This window comes from Schistocerca cancellata, chromosome 6 (genome assembly GCF_023864275.1).
Source record: "Schistocerca cancellata isolate TAMUIC-IGC-003103 chromosome 6, iqSchCanc2.1, whole genome shotgun sequence".
In the NCBI taxonomy this organism is placed as follows: Eukaryota; Metazoa; Arthropoda; class Insecta; order Orthoptera; family Acrididae; genus Schistocerca; species Schistocerca cancellata.
This window is the reverse complement of record NC_064631.1, coordinates 14584419-14606351: the sequence shown is the minus strand read 5'-3', so window position 1 is coordinate 14606351 and position 21933 is coordinate 14584419. Positions and strand designations below refer to the sequence as shown.

The window sequence follows — 21933 nt, the reverse complement described above, 5'->3', positions numbered from 1 at the left end:
ACAATCCGCATGTACCAAATGCTCGTTAGTGCATCCTCCAGAAACACTAAAGGTTAACGAGGGTTCTGACTTATCACACAACAGATTGGTTGGTTGGTTGTTTCGGGGAAGGAGACCAGACAGCGAGGTCATCGGTCTCATCGGATTAGGGAAGGACGGGGAAGGAAGTCGGCCGTGCCCTTTGAAAGGAACCATCCCGGCATTTGCCTGGAGCGATTTAGGGAAATCACGGAAAACCTAAATTAGGATGGCCGGACGCGGGATTGAACCGTCGTCCTCCCGAATGCGAGTCCAGTGTCTAACCACTGCGCCACCTCGCTCGGTCACACAACAGACTGTAAGACATGCAGTAGGGCCAGAGAGTCTTGGACGAACGCAGCAGGCCTACGTCGCATGCGCAAATGACCATCACTTGCGTGCAGGCAGAACCCGCTTTCGTAGCTGAAGGCCACGACGCGCCATTCCATCCTCCAAGTAATACTCTGGTGGCACCAATTGAGCGGCCCACGTCGATGCTGTGGCATGGAAGACGGGTTAGATTTGTATGTGCCCGTATTCCCACCTCTAATAACCCGTTCGCAGCAGTTCGTGTTAACACGTCTGGGTTCACAAACAATCTTAATTCTACTATGATAGCTGCGTGGTGTGCCGCACCTACCCTAACAATAAGTCTGTTCTGGCGGGCGTCCGTGCTGTGTAGGCATCCAGAACCACGTCTACAGGTGTGAGAATGTTCACGTGACCCCTGATACCAGCATCGTTGCACAACTGACATAGCATGTCCAACTTACTCAGCTGTTCTCCGAAAAGACTATCAATCCAGCCACTCAGAGAACCACAATACGATCCCTTAGAAACTCGCTCATTTGACTGTAGGAAGCACAAGTTCATCTCCGTGGCATGGTTGCCAGTCTGCTTCATCCATCTGTACCACACTGAGCCTTCTGGCTCTGGTGGGTATGCAACCACGCTATCTGTTAGCGGACAATTCTGAAACCGTTATCAGTACATCTGCTGCCCCCAAGGTGGTATACGCTGTCGTCGGGTCAAAGTGCCTTTTAATTATTAGACATTTCATTTCCATCTCTTATGTCATCGTCTCTCTTCTGTCACATCTTCGTGCCGAGAGACTAAATTTGTCATTGGATCCCACGGCTCATAATGCTTTTGACATCCACAGTCCCTTTACTTCAAGCTTCATTGCAAGCAAAATGGTTCAAATGGCTCTGAGCACTATGGGAGTTAACTGCTGAGGTCATCAGTCACCTAGAACTTAGAATTAATTAAAGCTAACTAACCTAAGGACATCTCACACATTCATGCCCGAGGCAAGATTCGAACCTGCGACCGTAGCGATCGCTCGGCTCCAGACTGCAGCGCCTAGAATCGCACGCATTGCAAACAGTTACAATTACACAGTACCCTTGAGTGTGAGGTCGCAAAAGGCCAATAATATTTACACCATTCGACAGCCACGTACTGTCTGCCGCGCAACCAAGATTTTGGTTACTAATAGCAACAGGGGGTGAGTTTAGATTTATCCAGTGGTGAGCGTGGCTGAGTTGCTTAATAGACGAGTAAACCACAAAAGTGCTGCAGTGGTAGTGGTGTTGATGCAAAGCAGAGCAATGTCAGCGATAAACAAAGCAGGCATTGCATTACATCTACAACAACAGTTTCAGAAGTTGATATTTCGTCAGAAAGCAATCCAAGGAACTTCGGAAGAGTGAGAAAGAAGTGGCGCAAGAAGTATTAGCGTTTCTGCAAGGTGAATCATGGAATATGTGGTGTCCTATAAGCTCTACTGGGCGGAAAAGTCCATGAGGAATACAATTATGATGATAAATGCTTAACAATTGAAAGTGATACTGAAACAGGTATGTATGTAATCTACCATCCTTGTCGGACGGGGAGTCACAAATCCCGTCTCCACTGAAACATAGTAAGGACGATAGTAGTCCAAGGAACGGGTACTTAACCGAATTATGTACTTGAAAAATTATCCGCAGCGTAGTAAAAACAATTATGAGCATATTTCGAATACATTCGGAGCAATATGACCGTGTAATGCATAAGAAAAACAACGAATATTCAAGGGAGAACAAGGTTCACCTGATACAAAACTGGTGTTACTGCGTTTCAGGGGTGCTCGATACAGTTCACAGGGTGTGCTTGGTAGAGACCAACTAGGTTATGCACATCAAATGTAGCGCGACATAGGTTACAGTGGTTTCCAGGAAAGTTGTCGATGGTTGCACAACTTAAAAAAGTTCTACAGAATTGGAAGATGTGAGATAACGAAATTTCAAACAAAGCGTCGACGTGACGATGCACAGCAAACTATGGAATCGGCCCGAAAACTAGTATATAAGATAAAAAAAAACGTATCCCATTGTTCAGGAAGGAATTTCTTTTCAACTCAGACCAGTCAGAATTTGCGGAGGAAAGGCATATGAAAGGAACACTGGAAATTGGAGGTAGCGAGAGAGTTACTTCAAGCTCATCTAACATCAATCCCTTAACGCATTCGTGAACAATTATGGTGATTGTTAATCTGGGTGGTAGGTTGGCTGGAAAGTTATTTGTAGTGGTGCGAGAAGCTGGAGATGCTCTGCCCCACACGATTCTTTCTAGTGTGCCTTATCTTGCAAGTACAGTGGGGAAGACTTACGTCACAGCAAGCAACAGTGGAAAAATGGTACGCCGGGAAAACTTAAAACATCACATCAAGCAACTCTACGGGGAGGAAGTGATGGAATGTATTCGAAGATTCGACAAGTTACGTGAAAGAAGAGCGAGGCTGCTGAGCTCGTTGATATTCTTATTAAGTTGCAGAGACAAGGGCATTATTCCAACGTTTGCCAAAATTGTGCATTTCATAAATTCCACTGCTGCAAACAACATCAAACGTAAAGCAAGCATGGCTTTGGTGAGAGAAAGGATTCGTTTTGCTCGGCGTGAATTGGATTCTGTATCAAAGGATATGTTCCACATACATTTGGAACTGGCAGCAAGACTATCTTGTCGTGGGACTGGGTGGATGGTGTGACATGGGCTAAAGCAAACTGGAGCCATGATAAAGCTGTGACGAGGCAAACTGCCAAGATTGACAGACTTTCTAAACAGATGCAGCAGGAAGTTCCAACTCAACGATCTGTGGTTAATTTGACAGAGAAAACTTTAGATAACGCGACTGTGTCTGTGCTAGCAAAAGGACTGAATTTTGCTCCCACACCTGTTTCACCGCCACTAGTGGATTTCGTCAGTGCCATCGAAGAAGCTGTACGCCGTCTTGATACAGATGAAGCGGAGGAAGTTCGTCGAGAGTCTTGCCGTGTATTGACCAGGGGTGCACCAATGAAGAATAACATCTCGCCCATGGAGAGGATAGCCCTCCGTAACTTACGAGCAGCTGTGGACACAGTAGTCTTAAAATCTGACAAAGGAAACGCTACTGTCCTCATACCAAGGGATGACCATATTAATAAGATCAATGTTTTATTATGTGATTCAACGTATCGCAAAATCGATAAGGATCCCACGAGCCGAGTAGTGCGAAAAACTGCAGAACTTTTATCAAATAGTTCTCTACCGAAGGAGGTCATCAAGAGACTGAAACCAAACAGTTCAGTTCCACCTAGGCTATATGGACTGCCTAAGATCCACAAGGAAAATGTGCCATTACGTCCAATTGTGAGTAACATTGGAGCTGCCACCTACGACCTAGCAAAATTCTTGGCATCTTTGATCAAACCAATGATAGGCAAGTGTGCACATCACATAAAGAATTCTGGTGATTTTATCAGTCGACTTCGGTCACTACAACTGCAAAGTAATGATTTATTGGTCAGTTTTGATGTGGTTTCACTGATCACAAAGGTGCCTCTGGTGGACTCACTACACCTCACTGGCAATATGTTTGGTGCAGACATTACAGCGTTGTTTGAGCACACTCTCTCCTCTACATATTTTATATTTAATAACGAATTTTACGAACAATCTGATGGTGTCGCCATGGGGAGTTCTTTGTCTCCCCTGGTGGCCAATCTTTTTATGGAGGATTTTGAGGAGAGAGCACTCGACTCTGCCACTTTTAAACCGACAGTATTTTGGCGGTACGTTGACGACACTTTTATAGTGTGGCCTCATGGTCTGGACCGTCTCCAAGAATTTTTACGTCACATGAACTCCATACTAGGAAACATAAAATTTACCATGGAGATAGAGAGAGATGGTTGTCTGCCATTTTTAGACGTCTTGGTGCGACGGAAGAGTGACGGCACACTTGGTCACTCGGTGTACAGAAAGCCCACTCATACAGACCTGTATCTACAAGCTACTAGTTGCCACCATCCAGCACAAACAATGGGCGTTCCCAAAACCTTGGTCCACCGTGCCCATACTATCTCTGACGCCGACAGTCTTCAACCGGAACTGGAACACCTGCAAAAAGTATTTTTGAAGAATGGCTTTTCACCTGGGCTAGTGAACAGAGTGATGAAGACCTACAAACGACGGAACAAGGAAGAGGAAGAGGCCTTCAGGTCGACTGTTTATCTACCATTTATTGGGAATATTTCTGCACAGATAGGCAGAATATTGAGAAAGTATCAAGTGAGAGTCATCTTTCGCCCTCCTTTCAAAATTTCATCACTGGTGGGATCCGTTAAAGACGACCTGGGCCTGCGTAAACCAGGTGTTTACAAAATTCCGTGTGAATGCGGGAAACATATGTAGGGCAAGCAACACGAACTGTGCAGGAACGCATTGTGGAAAACCAACGGCATACTCGCCTTCTCCAACCCACCAAGTACGCAATCGTCGAAAATTGTATTTCCACAGACCATTCCATGAATTACGACGACACAAAAGTTTTGGCCCATACATCAAACTTTTGGAGCTCGATTATCAATGAATCTGTGGAAACAAGATTGTCTGACAATGAGACTCTCATCAATCGAGATAGCGGTTATCAGCTGAACTCTGCTTGGAATCCTGTTATAGAGAAACTTCGTAGTCGACGTAGTTATCTGCATAAAGATGGAAATCGACCTGACACCGGTACACCAGGCTTTCACAGTGGAGGGCGCGAGGTGCAGCGCACGGAGCCGTTATGAACGCGCACGCTGAGCAGCGCATGCGCAATGTCACCTCAGAAGGCTTTAAATAGCGGAGCTCAGCGCGTACTCGCCCACCTTCTCCTTTTCCTTGAACACATCCGCACACTACATATTGTCCGCCGCCTTGATCCCCCTCACCCCCTGGTGTCTCCCTTCCTCTCCACTCCCAACCAGTTGCCGCGCCTTTACCGTTGTGTCCCTCCCTCTCTCCGTCTCCACACCCTCCATCTCCTTTCCCAACACAACTTCCACCGTCTACCCCTCCCGGATGATGAGCTTCGCCCTGACATCTACCCTTCCTACCAACTCTAACCCCCTCTTCCTGCCTCCTCCTCAGGGCTCCCTCTCCCCCCCCCCTCTCTCCTTCTGAGCGGATTTCCCCTCCTACTCCCCCTCCATCTCTTGTGCCTTCTTTCAGTGTCTCTGCGCTCCCTCCTGCCCTGTCTTCCCTTTTCCTCTCCCGCCCCATGTGTCTCCTGCCTCTTCGTGAACCCACAGTTGCCCCTCCTCTCTTCATCCCGCCGCTTCCCCAGCTGCCCCATGCTCTCCCCTCCTTTTCCATCCTCTCTGACCTTTCCCCCGGCAGGTCCCACGTGGTAGTTTTATTCTTCGTCGTGTGTGCTCCAGGTGGGTTTTAAGTGTGTTGTTTCGGAGTGTTTTTAATACTGTGGCCAACTTTTAACCTGTGCATGCGCATCCAGTGTCTTCTCTGTGTTTTAAGAATCGCCAACTGTGTTTTTTTGACTTTCTGGTGACTTTTTAACTGTCCCCAATGGACGTCTACGTGTCAGTGTATTTTTACCTCAATTTTCTCCCCTTACTCTGTTTTATGTTCCCCTTTTATCTCCTTATGTATGTATTATTTTATTCTTGTTTTAGTTGTCATGTCACTCGGCTGAAGAGCGGCGGATTGTGCTGCTGACAGCCCTCCCCTGCCCATATGGGGCAGGGGAATGAAATTACAATAAAGAAAAAAACAAAACAAAAGCGTACTCGCCAGTACTACTACAGTGTCATTCACCTGAAGATGGCCAGAAGACTCTACGCCGAAATATCGTGGCAGGAAGTTACTGATATCCGGCAGTTCTCCCGTGTTTTTATGGAACAATCAGTACGCCGGGAAAACTTTAAACATCACATCTTCACGAGAGACTGTTTCGCATTTGGTTGCATTCAATCACATTTCATGAGTATCATCACTCCTTTCCACATGTATGAGTGTACACACATTCTTTAAGAGTGAATACCTAGCTGAACGTTCTGCTCGGTTTGTAACACACAAGGAGTTTGCCTTCGATCTTGACGGTGCGAACCTTTGTGATCACTGTGGGGCGGCATTTTTCGTTTGGTGTTCGTAGTGCAAGTTAATGGTTTGTTTCCATCATTTCTTGAATGTCGACGAGGTCCATTTTGTGAAGTGTAATACACACATCCCACAGAAGGTTGATCTCTGCACCTCCCGAATACTCATTTACCATCGCTATCGCGATGAACATGGTGAGTCATTAACAACTAATATTTTTCCTGTCATAACAGTTAACACTAGACTCTCAGATGAGCCTCACTGAAGATTGAACCTGCGACCTTGCACTCAATGTGTTACTTGGTAGTAGCATCGGAGCACGTATTCATTTCTCCTGCCCTTTTTACCTCGACGATTGCTCCCGTCCGGCGCACCGTCTGCATTCCTCCCTGTGCAGTGTTTGTGCTCAGAGCGTTATCAGCGACAGTACATTAGTCAAGCTCTACGATGGCCGTGTAAGCATTTCGCTGTTCCGCAACAGTGTTCCTCTCTTCTGCGGCTCTGTGAGTTAGAAATGTTTCAAGGTTAAAAGAGAGCACGGTTTACTCCCAGTACAAAATCCATGTATTTACCTATTTCTGTTTTGCAGCTGTGAACCACACAAAAGCCAGACTGTTTCTTTTTGACCAACATATATGTCTAACATTTTTCTTATTGTAATCCCGCTAAATCGCAAAGATTGATTTTAAAGGTATTTTCGTGACACATTTGGTTTATTTCCGTGTTTATTTAGTTTCTGTGTGAGCTGGAGGCTGAGCTTCAGTTATTCGGAAGTTGACATTGGCACTGGTGAGCCTCTGGATGGCACACAGTATGTTCGCGTGGAAGTAATGAATGTTTCAAAGTACTCAAATAAAACAAAGAACTCCTAGCTCTGCACTTCAGTGATTCGGCCACAGCCGATTGCTCCTTCGTACGTTGATTTACCCTCTACGTGGCGATTACAGATCCACACTAGCTCTATATGGAGTTTCCATTTTGTCCTTATTCGTGCAGTTCATTATTTAGAGTTTAGTACACGCAGCACTTGTCTCATACATTCGTTCGCCTCCCTGTCTAGTGTACTGCAACGTTTCATGACCGAGCGTGATAGTTCCCACATAGACTGGAGCAGCACACTGCTTGAATTGCAGTGAATTCATAGTCTCCCAGACATTCACATCATCAGACTATAATTTTTAAAGGATGACATACAAGTTGTGCACATAAAAAAGCTAAAAAAGGAGCGTCAAATAGTACATATTCTTGTTTTCTTATCAATCTCGTATCTAGCCTCCTTGTGAGACATGATCCCGTGTGGTGACTGTAAAGGTGTACCTTCGCCTGACAAGAAACACTAATTTTGTCAAAAGAAACAGACGCTCCTTTTCGCTGATGCTGCTGGAATTGGCGATATAAGATTACTCAGAAAAAACGGAGCTCTATTACCCACCCACATCATGGCAGTCAAACCACTGCTCCTGAGACAATGTTTCTCCTCTTTACATATATTTATCGAGAGGAAATGATTTTGGTACAAATTTACTTTTGGTTCGTGGTGCTCCAAATTATTTAATCTTCTCAGCCACATGAATAGCATAGTCAGAGAGTTGAAAAAGTTGTCTGGAAGAGTCCTAATGAGGTTTTAGTTAGCTGAAGAGTTGCAAACTCAATAACTCCCGACACTATCCTTCGTGTTTAAGACTTTAAGAGTTCGTTCACAGCACAGTTTAAACTCCAACTGATGGGTTTATTTTTAATGAATAGTCGCACACGTTCGTCAAGAAACTGAAACTTCGTGTTACTCAGAGATGCCTGAAAGTTTTTGTTTAGATAATGTATAACAGCTTTAATTTTGAAAGCAACATCTTCTGTACAGACTGCAAAATCGTGATTTTTCCGAATGTCCTCATACCAATCAACAGACATTACCAGTGCAAGGTAAGGAACAGCTACATCTGGTTCTGAAGACCAATTCCTTGTCAATGGTAGCAGAATGTGATACGCCATAACAAGATTTATTCAAAGACAAACTTACATGTCGGCTTCGTCAGTCGTGAACACGGTTTCTTTTTGTGCAATTCTCTGAGGAATTGTTACATCAGTCACAAGCATTTTGATGTTCGCTACAGAACAGAAAATGTCTATTGGCATTAGCAGCTTTCCACTATATTCAATGTCGAACAAACGGAGTTTGCGGAAATCATTCACCTGTTTCTAGATGCCATTGCAAAGTTGAAATATTCTAGTCTGTTTGCATTCTGGACGTTCAGAGAATTCAAGTATACCATTATTATTATTATCCAGAACTTTACTCTGATCTCCTACAGCATTTTCTTCCTGGTCTTCCTTTACATCTATAAGCTATGATCCTTTTTTTTTCTTTTTGAGTCTGGAGAAACAATATTTCAGTATATTCTGCCAAAACGTTTTGCTCAACAGTGGCTTGTTGTCCCTCCCTGCATTCTTACTTTTGAAATAGTGGATTGGGCTGGGTACTCTGCTTTCTTTCCTTTATGGTGTTGCACTGTAAGTCTTTTCCGGTTCTTCAATCGCAACATTTCTATTACCACTTTGGGCATTCTAGGAATATGATATCGACTTCATCTAAAAGAAGGTTGTCTACATCATCACTGTCATTTTCATAGAGTACTAGAAGAATTTCTTTAGAGTTGAGAAAGAACTTCCATTTTCTGTAAGATATGATGAAAGTGGTATATCATATTATAAAAGTATTTTGGTGCTCAAATTAATACTAATTTGAATGAAGATATTCCTTTATTCGTTTACCCTGCGTTCTAGTTTAAAAGAAATGAAAATATAAACAGTTAACATTTTATAAAGATTATGGACTCTCTTTTTCGCCAGATCTAGGCCATTGTAAATCTTACAGGATTACATACTGTTAGCGTGTTGTGTGTGGGGGGTGTGATGGAGGGGTGGCTAATTTTAGGTCTAGTGTGCTTACAATCCCCCACTTTTGTCAGCACCATTATCGATTCTTTGCAATTATTACTTCGTCGTATGTAATGTATGCGAGTAACTTTAAAGTTTATGGTTGAGAAACTAGTTCATGTCCGTTAAAAGTATTTATGTTGGCAGCATCCTTTCCAGTCAACGCAAAATCAATTAAACAGTTTGTGTTTTGTAGTCTGCTACCAGGTAGTTCCAAATTTTACCCAGCAAAATAGAGTTTTATATATCAGTTAGGTTTTAGTAATTGAAAAAATCAGTCTAGGGGAAAAATATTCTGAATCATGGCATAAAATTCTGTAAAGGAGTCTTGTTACAGCTGTATGCATTTTTAGGTACTGATATTAACAACAATCACAGTTAAAACTAGCTTTAAAATGTTGGCATTCAAATGAATGTTGCTCGATAGTCAATGTCAGAAGACATACTGGTGTGTGTGGCGTTATTGGGCAGCTGTGTGTTGCAGATGGGCAACCCTGACCATCCAGCCTACATGGAGAACTTCTTCCTGCCGCTGGTGGCACCACTGGGTTTCTGGGAGAGGACGGCCAACACGGCGTTCTACCTGCTGGCGAGACTGGCCAACTGGTGGCTGTCGGAGCGGGTGATCGACGCCGCGGAGCGGGCTGCGCTGGGCAGCGGGGCGCCGCCCACCAGCCAGCTGGTCCACAGCACCAGCCTGCTGCTGCTCAACAGCCACTCCAGCGTCAACCAGCCCGTGCCGCTCTCGCCTGGCGTGGTCGAGGTTGGCGGTCTCCACATACAACAGGCCAAGCCCCTGCCAAAGGTCTGTGCCACTGTCTCACCTCCGGAATAACAGGCTACTGTGCTACTTAATACGTGTAAGATTTGTCTTATCCATTTCCCCGATCCTATCGCTTCCCTCTTATCCACTTTATTTCATTATGATTATTACCTCCACTACCATCGACTGCTGGCTTACACACTCACATTGAGGTCTGTTCTTCTTTCAACATCCCATTAATTACAGCTTTTAGCAGTCTCATATCTTAAAAGATGGAACAAAGAAAGACAAATATACACTTACAGTATTTTTAATTTTAGAGAAAAGATTGATTGGAGCATTGTCTTTCATTTTATGAAAGTAGTTGGCTTAAACTACACGAAGTGAAGGGTTATTCACAACAGACTGCAACTAGAGGAATCATATGATATGATAGAGGAGTTGCAGTTACAAACGAAATGAGACAGATTGTAGCCTATCACTGATATTATCCAAAATTTATATTGAGGTACAAATAAAGGAAACAGCAAAAGTAAAGGAAAAAAAGAAAGAGCTTCTGAATGAGAATGCTGGTACATGTTAACCAATAAAACGTTTAAGATTGCCGGTAACATACTGTATATACAATTTGTGTTTAAAATTATGTATAAGGAGAAAGAATACATATGGAACAAATAATCTGTATAATGTTTAAATGTGCTGCCATCGTAGTTAAATTAGACAGTGAGAAAGAAACGAAAATAACATTTTTTATTCGGCACATCATTTTACTTTCCCACAATCGGTATTAACAGAAGAGCTGTATGTTGTTTACAAAATATACAGCTGCCTCAACGTTTATCAGACTATCGTGTAAAAATGTAATGTAAGTTGGTCAGATAATTTGGATACTGTTGCCAACAGTTTTTCTCTATTAACAGATTTTACACACACACACACACACACACACACACACACACACACACACACACACACACACATTGTGTGTATATAAAATCTGTTAATAGAGAAAAACTGTTGGCAACAGTATCCAAATATATAGTTTAAAAATTGGAAGTAAGTGGGTTAGGAATTTCGAGATTTCTGCTAACTTCCTCCTTTATATATTATGTAAATGTTTATACACGATATACATACTTCACGAATATACAGGCTATATCAGTCCTAACGTTTATTAGAATATCAAGTAAAAATTTGAAGTAAATCCGTCGAGAACTGTTGAAGATTTTCGGTAATGACGTCAGAAGTTGCAAAGAACTTGCAAGAACATTAAAAATGGGTATAAATAGAAAGAAGATTATAAGATAAACACCGATAAGAGTAAAAAGTGGGTAATGTAATGTAGTCGAATTAAATCAAGTGATGCTGATAAGATTGTACTGAAAAACGGAACACTTAAAATTGTCAATGTGTTTAACTATTTGGGCAGCAAAATAAGTGACAATGGCTGAAGTAGAGAGAGTACAAAAGCAGCCTAGCAGTTGTAATGCTTTCCAAAGTAGTTTTCTCAAGACGGTTATCACGGGCCTTTTCTAAATCAATGAAAATTAATCCTAGGTTTTTTGATTTTTTCTACACGTTTTTCTAAGATCTGTCGTAATATGAAAATATAGTCTAAGCTCGATCTCTCAGTTGTGAAGTCACTTTGTTCTTCCTGGGCTTTAAATTTATTTCCAGCTTATTTTTAATTCTTCAATAAAATTCTTCAGGGTATCAGACCGCATCGTCATAATTTAAAATGCGCCAACGTTTCGGCCAGCGTTGCAGCTAGCCTTCATCAGGGCCTTACGTTAACTGCTAAATGAAACACACTTGGTTCCTTAAATAGCTGCACGAGAAAACCGTGTCGTTACTTGATTGGCTGTAAAAGGAGGAGGAGGAGGGGTGAAAGGTATGCTTTATTGGTGTTTCCTTTATTATCTGTCATTGGCTGAAATAGCTGTTTTCTATTGGTCTTTATATTAATCCACCCCATTGGAGGAGACGGACGAATAGCGAACAGGTGATGGCTGTGACGTCACACTGTTTACATGCTGTCCAGAAGCCGGCTGCGGCGTGCCATTGCTTTGTGTGCTCGCGTCCACTACTGCGGCTCTCCGCGTGTCTGCATGGGCCGCCACGGCTCTGCCGCCGCTCCGTAGCCCTGCTATTGCAGGCAGCCAAGACCTCGGAAGCTTGTACCCGTCCTCTCTATTCATGTTGGCGGGTCTTTTGGCTATTTCTATCGCCTCTCTAATCTTTCTTTTGAAAGTGAGAGGCTGTTTCGCCAGGACGCGGGCTTCTTGAAAAAATATTGGTTTCCCGCACTCGTCTCGGTGTTCCGCCACTGCTGACTTTGTGTGTTGTTTCAGGCGGATATATCTTTAATGTTCCGAGAGCCTTGTGCTAATCGGACGACCCGTCTCACCTATGTAGACTAATCCACACGCACAGCCAATTTCATACACGCCAGCTGTGTGTAGTTTGCCAACTGCATCCTCGGTAGAACCGAGCATGTCTGATATTTTGTTATTACGGCCAGAGGTGGTTGTTCTGGGTATTGATTTCTCAGGATCTATGCACCCAAATTGCGTGAAAATGTAATCACATGTCACTTCTAGTATAATATATTTGTCCAATGAATACCCGTTTATCACATGCATTTCTTGTTGGTGTAGCAATGGCCAGTAGTGTATGATTTGTTTGTAGACACGAACTGACTCTGAATGTACCTAAACATGATGTAGTGTACGTAAACAGTATCCAGTTCTTTACGAGTACGCTACTGACACGAAATCATTAGAAACAGCAACTGTTGCAAAATACCTGGTAGTAGCGGTATAGAGCAAACTAAAGTAGAATAATCACAGTAACCACAATGCGGGGAATAAAAGGTGCCAGGCCGGGATATGTTAGAGGAAAAACCATTCATTCATGAAAGAAGTTTTTCACAAAACAGTTCTTCATCCGACTGCAAGTATTGCTTGTCACTGTCGGACTCTTGGCGGGCCACATTAAAAGAACAGGTAGACGAGACCCAACTCTGAACGACACTGACACAGTGATTTAGTCACCGCGCGACCGCTACGGTCGCAGGTTCCAGTCCTGCCTCGGGCATGGATGTGTGTGATGTCCTTAGGTTAGGTTTAAGTAGTCCTAAGTTCTAGGAGACTGATGACCTTAGAAGTTAAGTCACATAGTGCTCAGAGCCATTTGAACCATTTAGTCACCACGAGAGCAATATTGAGAGGTTAAAAGATCTCGATAGATAGACACTATGTGAGAAGCATTGTACGTCACGCTGAGGTTTACTGTTGAAAAAGGGAGAACGTTCCAGAAAGCGTTCGGCAACATATTACTTTATCCAACATACGAGTTGCAAAATGACCACAACGAGAAATTAGAGTCGATACTGGTAGGTGTTATATCATAGCCTGTTAGGAAACGGCTGTAGACTGTACAGTGTTTAAGTAAACTCAAAACGTAACGCCCTCCTAATAATGTAAAAGTACAATGTAACACGAAAATAATCGTATCGCAGTCTGCATCCCATGGTGCGCGATTTCCTACGATGTCATAGTTCCCGAAGACCGTGTCGAGATGCCTCACGAACTCTGCCGGACGGTATGTGTGTCGTGATCTGGTTGCAAGTGGTGTGATGTGGACTGAGATGGGATCAACACCTCCTGCAACACTTGCTCTGCCAACATATAGCGTCACTTGTAATGACCACAGCATGGGAGAGGACAGTCCTACCAGTGTGTGCACTGCCTGGACGCGAGTGCCAGGCAGAACCCAGCGAATGTTCATATAATGAAAAGGCTGTAATCGTACTCTTTCTTCCTACTACATTGAGTGACACGCCAAGACCACATGAAAAGCACCTATAGTAATACTTAAACATGAAGTATGGTACTATCACTGTAGTAAGTTTAAAAATAATTAAACCTGCAACCTATCAAATTGGTTGTTACATAGCAAAATTGTACTTTGCTTAAAACAAACAATTCCCTACATTTCCACAGTGTAATTTTTACATAGCAAAAGTGTGCATTGCTACATCTCCACAGAGTAGTTTGTAAATTAGCAAGAGTGTAATTTCAATAAAAAACGAACCACATCTCCGCAGCGTAATTGTTATGTATCAGGAGCGCACTTTATTTCAAAACATTTCTTGCATGTTCAAGCGAGGCAACCAATACAGTAATAAATTGGGCAATAAATTAGATCGATAATGGTTCTAAATAAACAACTTTATCTGTTCTCCAGCCAGCAAGATAACAGTTCTCCATTTACATGTAACGCAATTGGTCTAGACGGGTCGGTGAGAGGAATGAAGTTGATCTTGGCGGTGACAAGGTGGGATGGGGGACCCAAATAACTGGGCTCGCACCAGCACAGCCCTGTACACGCATCCTGTGGCATGGAGACGTCGTCACTTTGGTAATGAGGGAATGTGTGCGTGCGGTAAAACCTATAGAGTATGACGAAGGCTGAGTTACAGTATGCAGTTTCATATGGAAGGAGTTCACAGCATATATGCAGAGATGAAGAGGCCTGTACAGAATAAATTCTCATGCAGAAATCCATCAAACCAGTTTCCGGACTCAAAACCAATATAGCAACAGCAGATTCATGGCACCATATGTGCCCAACCGAAGTATCTCTTCCTGTTTCGTTAGAGCAACTCCTTTCTCCCAGAGAGACCCATTTAGTTTAAGTTTCCTGATGTCTGCTTTGTGTTTTTGTGTGGACTGTACCACCCTGTTACAAAGCAGCCAATGAATTTCTGAATTAATTTGACGGGTGCTGTCGTGACTATTTGCTGAAGACCCGAAACATTGGAGTCCATGTCCAGAATGTCTCACTCCACCATCTGCTATGCGGTGCTCTTGTGTGCTGTCGTGACCACTTGTTGAAGATTTGAAACTTTGGAGTACACATGCAGAGTTCCTGACGTTAACAACCCGTCTGTCCTCCATTTAACAGATGCACCACACTTCCTCACAAGTTTTCTAATGAACCTAATTCTTCCATTCTTCATTCTTCGTACTGGTTGTACGTACTCTACACATGTCATTATGCATCATATTTTAACCATGGTTATTGAAATCACGAGACGGGCTCTGGAATGTTACCACTGTGGATGTGATAGTACGCTCTCTGTCTCTTTCTCTTTGATATGGACGTTATATTCCATTTATGCACATTCAGAGAGAACTGACATTTAGCACACTAAGCGAGAAAACAATCTAAGCAGCACTGGATTTCCAGCGACGATTCTTCCCAGCCCCAATAATGCTGTCAGCGTCAGTGTGATAGCGATGCTGATATTACATGTATGTAGTATCAGTTATGTACGGTAAGAACAAAATTCTTAAGAGTTTAGTGATCACTTGTTGACAAGCTGCCAGTTGGCTTCTGTCTCGAGTTCTTCGGCCGACGTTTGTTTGATGATTTTTCTAAAGTCGCTGGAATTGTTAAAGTTTCGCCTGCCATTCATGGTCAATCCACCAAGAGCTGTGGGCGATGAGCCTTGAGAACGCCAGCCACTTGTGCTGGGGAAGCGTGAGAAAAATCATGAAACAAACGGCGGCCGAAGAACCCGAGAATGAAGCATATATACTGCGAACATTAGCAGTTACGATACTTTTACTGCGGAAAACAACAGAATTTACTTTCATTTCTAGTGACCATTCACTATGTACTATGAGGTTTGAGTCATAAAGTCTTCCAAATAGTTTTGAAGATACTTTAAATGGTAGTATATTTGTGGGAAATGTATAAGGTGGTACAATTTCGAAGCCCTTTCAGACAGCTATGAAGATGAATTTTACCTGTTTACCAGCATATACTGTTTTCAAGGAATCGTACAGGGAAAAAGAAGAGAAAGAAGCGTTAATGATTATCTGAGAGAAGTAGCCTCTCCTTCAAGAATACTGTAAAGCCAAGCGCACAACGTACTCAAAGGTCGTAGAAACTAACGAGGGTTTTGATACTAGACTGAATTCCTGTACGTGCGTTAAGATACCTTACTTCAGAGAGAGGAGACGTGCACTCTTGGCCACTCATACCAATGTTTTCCGTGCCTGACATACTCTTGACGAATATGACCTAGGTACGAGAGTAGTCTGTAACGTTGTATGGATTCAACAGGTTTTTCTGCAGAGAGGAAAGAATTGTTCATTGTCTCTTATTTGTGAGTTTGTAAGGTAGAATTTAGTATTTCGACATTCTGTCGGTTGTCTTCAGTATCAACGCCGGACTGAGCTGTGATAGACTGAACTCAAGGGTTCATTGAATTTACGGAAGACCAGGATTCCCAGGTAAATACACATTGGAGACAAATGCTTCCAGAGAACTATGTCAGACTTCTTCGCTGTACGTCATTCACTTTTATGTAATATATTTTCGTAAATGTGTTATATATTCTGAGGAAAGTTTTTCTTTCTTTTGACAGATAACATATTGTAATGTCTGTACTTGTCCCATTTTTAAGTAGTTTTCTTTCCACAAAACAAAACTGGTCTAGTAGTTTTAGTGACCATTTCCAAATCTGATTTCGTAAACACCACCTGATTTAACTGAACTACACTCTTACACTCTTGTTTAACTTTTGCTGCCATCCATCTTCTAATCTCTTTCAAGGCCATTATGTGTTCCACTGAACTAATCTTCCAAGTGCTTTGCAATATCTGACAGAATTACGATTTCAGCGGCAAACCTTAAAGGTTTTATTCCTCCTATCTAAACTTTAGTAATGTTTCCAAATTCATAGTTGGTTGTTTTCCCTCTTTAACCTCTGGCTGCTACACAGAAACATTTGAGATACCCTGCGATCCTTTCACACTTCATTCCAAGTTACTGCGTCCCTTTCATGTACTTGGACTCTTAGAACTGAATGTGTCATGAAAGAGTAACAAATTCTCGAAATTTTCGGCGCCTCATTTCCAGGTAAACAGAAAGTTTCGTCACGTGTCTCAAGAGAAACAATGCTGATGTAGATAATTCTTGTATCTTCGTTACGTGTGGTGTGGTTGGTCCAGCGTCAGTGTCGGCACTGTTGTTCGTGGTGGTGACAGGAGCTGCAGCAGTTGTTCGACTCGAGCGAGCGCGGCGTGGTGTACTTCAGCATGGGCACGCTGCTGCGCGTGGACAGCCTGCCCCGGCAGCAGCTGCGCGGAATACTGCGGGCGTTCGCGTCGCTGCCGCAGCAGGTGCTCTGGAGGGCCGACCGCGCGCTGCTGCCGCCGCTGCCGCCCAACGTGCGCACTTCCGGCTGGCTGCCGCAGAACGACATCCTCAGTGAGTGCCGCCACTGCTCACAGGCGTCGGGTCGGGGCTGTACATACAGTCGTATAGGATACTGCTGTGACCAGGCGGAACTACATTCGTGCCGGCTGTAGTGGCCGAGCGGTTCTAGGCGCTACAATCCTGAACCGCGCGACCGCTACGGTCCCAGGTTCGAATCCTGCCTCGGGCATGAATGTGTGTGATGTCCTTACGTTAGTTAGGTTTAAGTAGTTCTAAGTTCTAGGGGACTGATTACCTCAGAAGTTAAGTGCTCAGAGCCATTTGAACCATTTTGAATTACATTAGTCCCGACACAACTGTGGGTTCTCTGATTTCACTAAGCCAATGGTCGTCACACTAGAACACGTGAAATGTTAGATGACTTTATTACACAAGTAAATAAAAGATTTACTTAAGTTTAACACACTTGTCTGCCACAATAGTACTGTATAATTTACAGCTCTAACAAACTACGAAACCATCACTTGATCCACTCATTAACAAACTGTTCTAGAATATTCGCCATTACCATCGCTACAAGTTCATCTGAAGCTTTAACTACTTCTTCTTTGTAGACGATGATGTTGATTGATTTAGCTCACATCTCGAACTGGGCAGCGTTCTTGCTAGCTGGGCACTATATTGACTTCAGTGTGAGGGCGCGGCTTTGCTAAGAGTGGACGCGTGGTCCTCAGCAGCACTTCCGATGCATCGCTACAGACTCGCTGCTGTCTGCCGCATCCATTTGCATTGCCAGCTTCGGTGTGGCGACCCGATCTCCTTACGATACCACACGTATGGCCCAGTTTTCAGCATCTGATGGTTTCTCACCCCTGTCCATGAGTGCCAACAGGCGCCTATCAGCCCAGAGCAGCCTGGTTTACAAGATCTATTTAAAAATCGATTTACATATATCCATGAGTCAAAACATCATGACCACCTGTTTAAAAGCGTGTTGGTCCACTATGCAAACACAATACAGAAGCGGTTCTGTTTGATATGGATTATACAAGTTCTCGACAACACTCTAGGAACATGTAGCAGCAGGTGTGTAAGCGCAGGTAAAGCAATTTCTGCAAATTATGTGTTTGTGGTTTACAGGCACACAGCTCGTACACGATATGTGTTCCAGTGGGTAACGATCAGGCACATTTGGTGACAAGAGGTCAATGTGAGTTCTTTATAATCCCCCTCAAATCAGTGTAGCACAATACCGACCTTGCAACACTGATAGCTGTCCTACTAGAAGAAGTGATCATCGTGTGGAAAGACTTCAGGAGGTCTGCAGGCAGTTTACTGCTGTCTCGATGCCTTCAGCTATCACCACACATTTCGGATCCCCAACTCAAGGTATCCCACAGCTCGATTCAGCCCTCGCCAGACTGTGTCTGTGACACTGTGCATGTTTCGTGCAGCCTGGGTAACGCCATGTAAGGACCCAACCATCGATCTCGTGTAACAACAAATGCTATTCATTCGTCAGGTGGCACGTTTCTATTGATCTACTGTGAAAACTCAATGATGCCCACTGAAATCATAACTGACTATGTCGTTGGGTCAATACAGGACTGTGTTGGGCTCGTGCGGAGTTCCATCTTCAACAATGGCCTTTGAAGGGTGCGTTCTGCAACACTTGTGCCTGCAGCAGCAGTGTACCCTGTCGTCAGATCTGCCACAGATGGCTGCCTATCCTGAATTACACGGAGGGGGATCTTCGGAAGTCTGTCTCTTGTGATGAGACGTGGTCGTCCAGCCTACTCGTTATTCCACCATACTTCAACCACTTTCCATAGGGTCTGACACCAGGTGACCAGCTTCTCCATTTCAGATATACTTGTTTCCAGCCACAGCGCCACAACAATGTGTCCTCTGACAAAACGACTTATATAACAGGATTTCCGAATTTGTGGAATTGTATCTTTGATGTAATGATTGCCCATTCGTCCTGTTCCGCTAACGTCACGTTCCTACATTACCACCAGCAGGCATCAACTTCGCCGTGGGCTGTGGTCATTAAGTTTTGCCTTATCTGTGCATATGTTATGTGTGTATGTTGCTACGTATCTGTGGACTTTTTGGGTAAATTTAAACCAAACTTCATACATATAAAACTCAGTGTCCAGAAAAAATGCTTTTGGGAGATACAATCCTAGCACCCCCATAGGAGTAATGGTGTGACATGCAGATGTTACCGAAACTGAGTGTTATTAGTGCTCAAGTGTTTCTCCTCGGTATATGATATTAACAAGGCAGCATTGTTACAGAATGTAGAGACTCACAAAAATCCTGGTGGATTCATTTAGCAAGCCCGAAAGCGTCTCTGAGATGCTCGTCCATTTACATTGGTGCCTGCTACAAGAAAGGCATTCCACGTCAAGGTGTGGTCTACTACCGAAACTCCGAAAGGGAACTTTCCTAGAGGAGTCAGTTTACGGTGCTTCCTCATATGTACATCTCGCGAGAGGAGCATATTTGTATATTTTGACAGCTTTGTGCACAATAAGAGGGCTAGCAACAGTTGTTCTTTCCATGCACCATTCGTGGGAGCGAAGCAGTTGGTGGAACTGACAGTGGGTTGTAAAATTTTGATGGAAACATCAGGGTTTGTAGGACCATTCGCGACAGTCCAGAAGACAGTCTAGCGGTAGGAGCAGGTGAGATGAGGTGTAGAGCTGCAGCTGGCTGCGACAGTGATGAGGGAACATGGAAACATCGCGAGAAACGCATCCTACAACATAAATGCAGATGATAGTGAAGCCTTCAGGTTGCTATGTTGTATGTGACTGTGGACCACGCCTGTCCAAGGTGTCAACTATGATCAGAACAGTGTTCTGTGCAATTGTGAGTGCATTACGTCGAGGCTAAGAGAAATTGAATACGAGCGAATTATCGGTACTCTATGGTGTGTATTTACGTGATCGAAGATAACTGGAGCGTTTGTTACTGCAAGAAGCATCGTACGAAGATTTATACCGGATACAGGGGAAGACGAAAAAACATCATCCTCTATGTCACAAAACGGACGAAAGTGCAAGCTAAGTGATCGTGTCAGACAGTCACTGAGGGGAAGCGCGACAAAAAATTAAGGGACTGTAGAACTGGACGCCGCACTCGCGAATCCTGTCAGCATAAAAATAACATAAAGGACACTCCATAAGAAGCGAATTGCAGTACGTGCTCCAATTCCAAAACCACAGATCAGAGATGCAAATGACTATAATACGAAAATTTGGTACTGAACCCATGAGACATGGCCTATGGACCTATGCAAGCAATTCGTTTGGTCAGATGTATCTTGTTGTACGCTGTTTTCAACTTATGGCCGAGTTAACTTTACATGAATGGAACATGAGGGGTGGGAGTTTGATGATGAGTTGGACACCCATATCGTGTTATTCCATGGGCTCCACGGTTACCCTGCAAGGTCACATTACTCATAAGAAATGTCCAATGTACAACACTCGTTCCCCAATGCTCATGCTGTGTTCCAAGACGACTGAGACCTGTTCATACGAGTTGCATCGCCCAGGACTGGTTTGCTGAGCTCAAGCACGAACTGCCACCCCTCTCCTGGCCACTGAGTCAACAGATACATCCATTATCGTCACCTGAATATGCCACTATTTTGTGGGAAGAATCGTATTAGATTCCCCTGAAATGTATATAGAACCCGTATTTACTCACTCCGAGACGACTGGAAGCTGTTTCGAGTGTTAACGGTTTTCCTACACTGTATTTGACCTGTTAATGTGTTTTGTTTCCGGTATTTCAACGTTTTAGTCCAACTTCTGTATGTCTAAGCATTTAATAGTGTGATTTGCATGAAACTATTTTTACCATTCCATTACACAGTAAAATCGTAATATACATCCCATAGCTCAACAATTAATATATCTGGCGTTGTTGTTGTTGTTGTGGTCTTCACTCCTGAGACTGGTTTCATGCAGCTCTCCATGCTACTCTAGCCTGTGCAAGCTTCTTCATCTCCCAGTACCTACTACAACCTACGTTCTTCTGAATCTGTTAAGTGTATTCATCTCTTGTTCTCCCCCTACGATTTTTACCCTCCACGCTGCCCTCCAATACTAAATTGGTGATCCCTTGATGCCTTAGAACATGTCCTACCAACCGATCCCTTCTTCTGGTCAAGTTGTGCCACAAACTCCTCTTCTCCCCAATCCTATTCAGTACCTCCTCATTAGTTATGTGATCTACCCATCTAATCTTCAGCATTCTTCTGTAGCACCACATTTCGAAAGCTTCTATTCTCTTCTTGTCCAAACTATTTACCGTCCATGTTTCACTTCCATACATGGCTACACTCCATACAAATACTTTCAGAAATGACTTCCTGACACTTAAATATATACTCGATGTTAACAAATTTCTCTTCTTCAGAAACGCTTTCCTTGCCATTGCCAGTCTATATTTTATATTCTCTCTACTTCGACCATCATCAGTTATTTTGCTCCCCAAATAGCAAAATTCCTTTACTACTTTAAGTGTCTCATTTCCTAATCTAATACCCTCAACGTCACCCG

General features: G+C 43.5%; 1 protein-coding gene across 1 annotated transcript in view; it reads left to right on the top strand.

Moving 5' to 3' along the window:
* Positions 1-21933, top strand: part of LOC126191100 (UDP-glucosyltransferase 2-like) — a 116681-nt gene that overhangs the window by 67509 nt on the left and 27239 nt on the right. Inside the window, exons 4-5 of the mRNA XM_049931835.1 lie at positions 9842-10162; positions 17182-17404. Coding sequence (XP_049787792.1) covers positions 9842-10162; positions 17182-17404 — 544 coding nt within the window. The remainder of the gene's footprint in view (positions 1-9841; positions 10163-17181; positions 17405-21933) is intronic.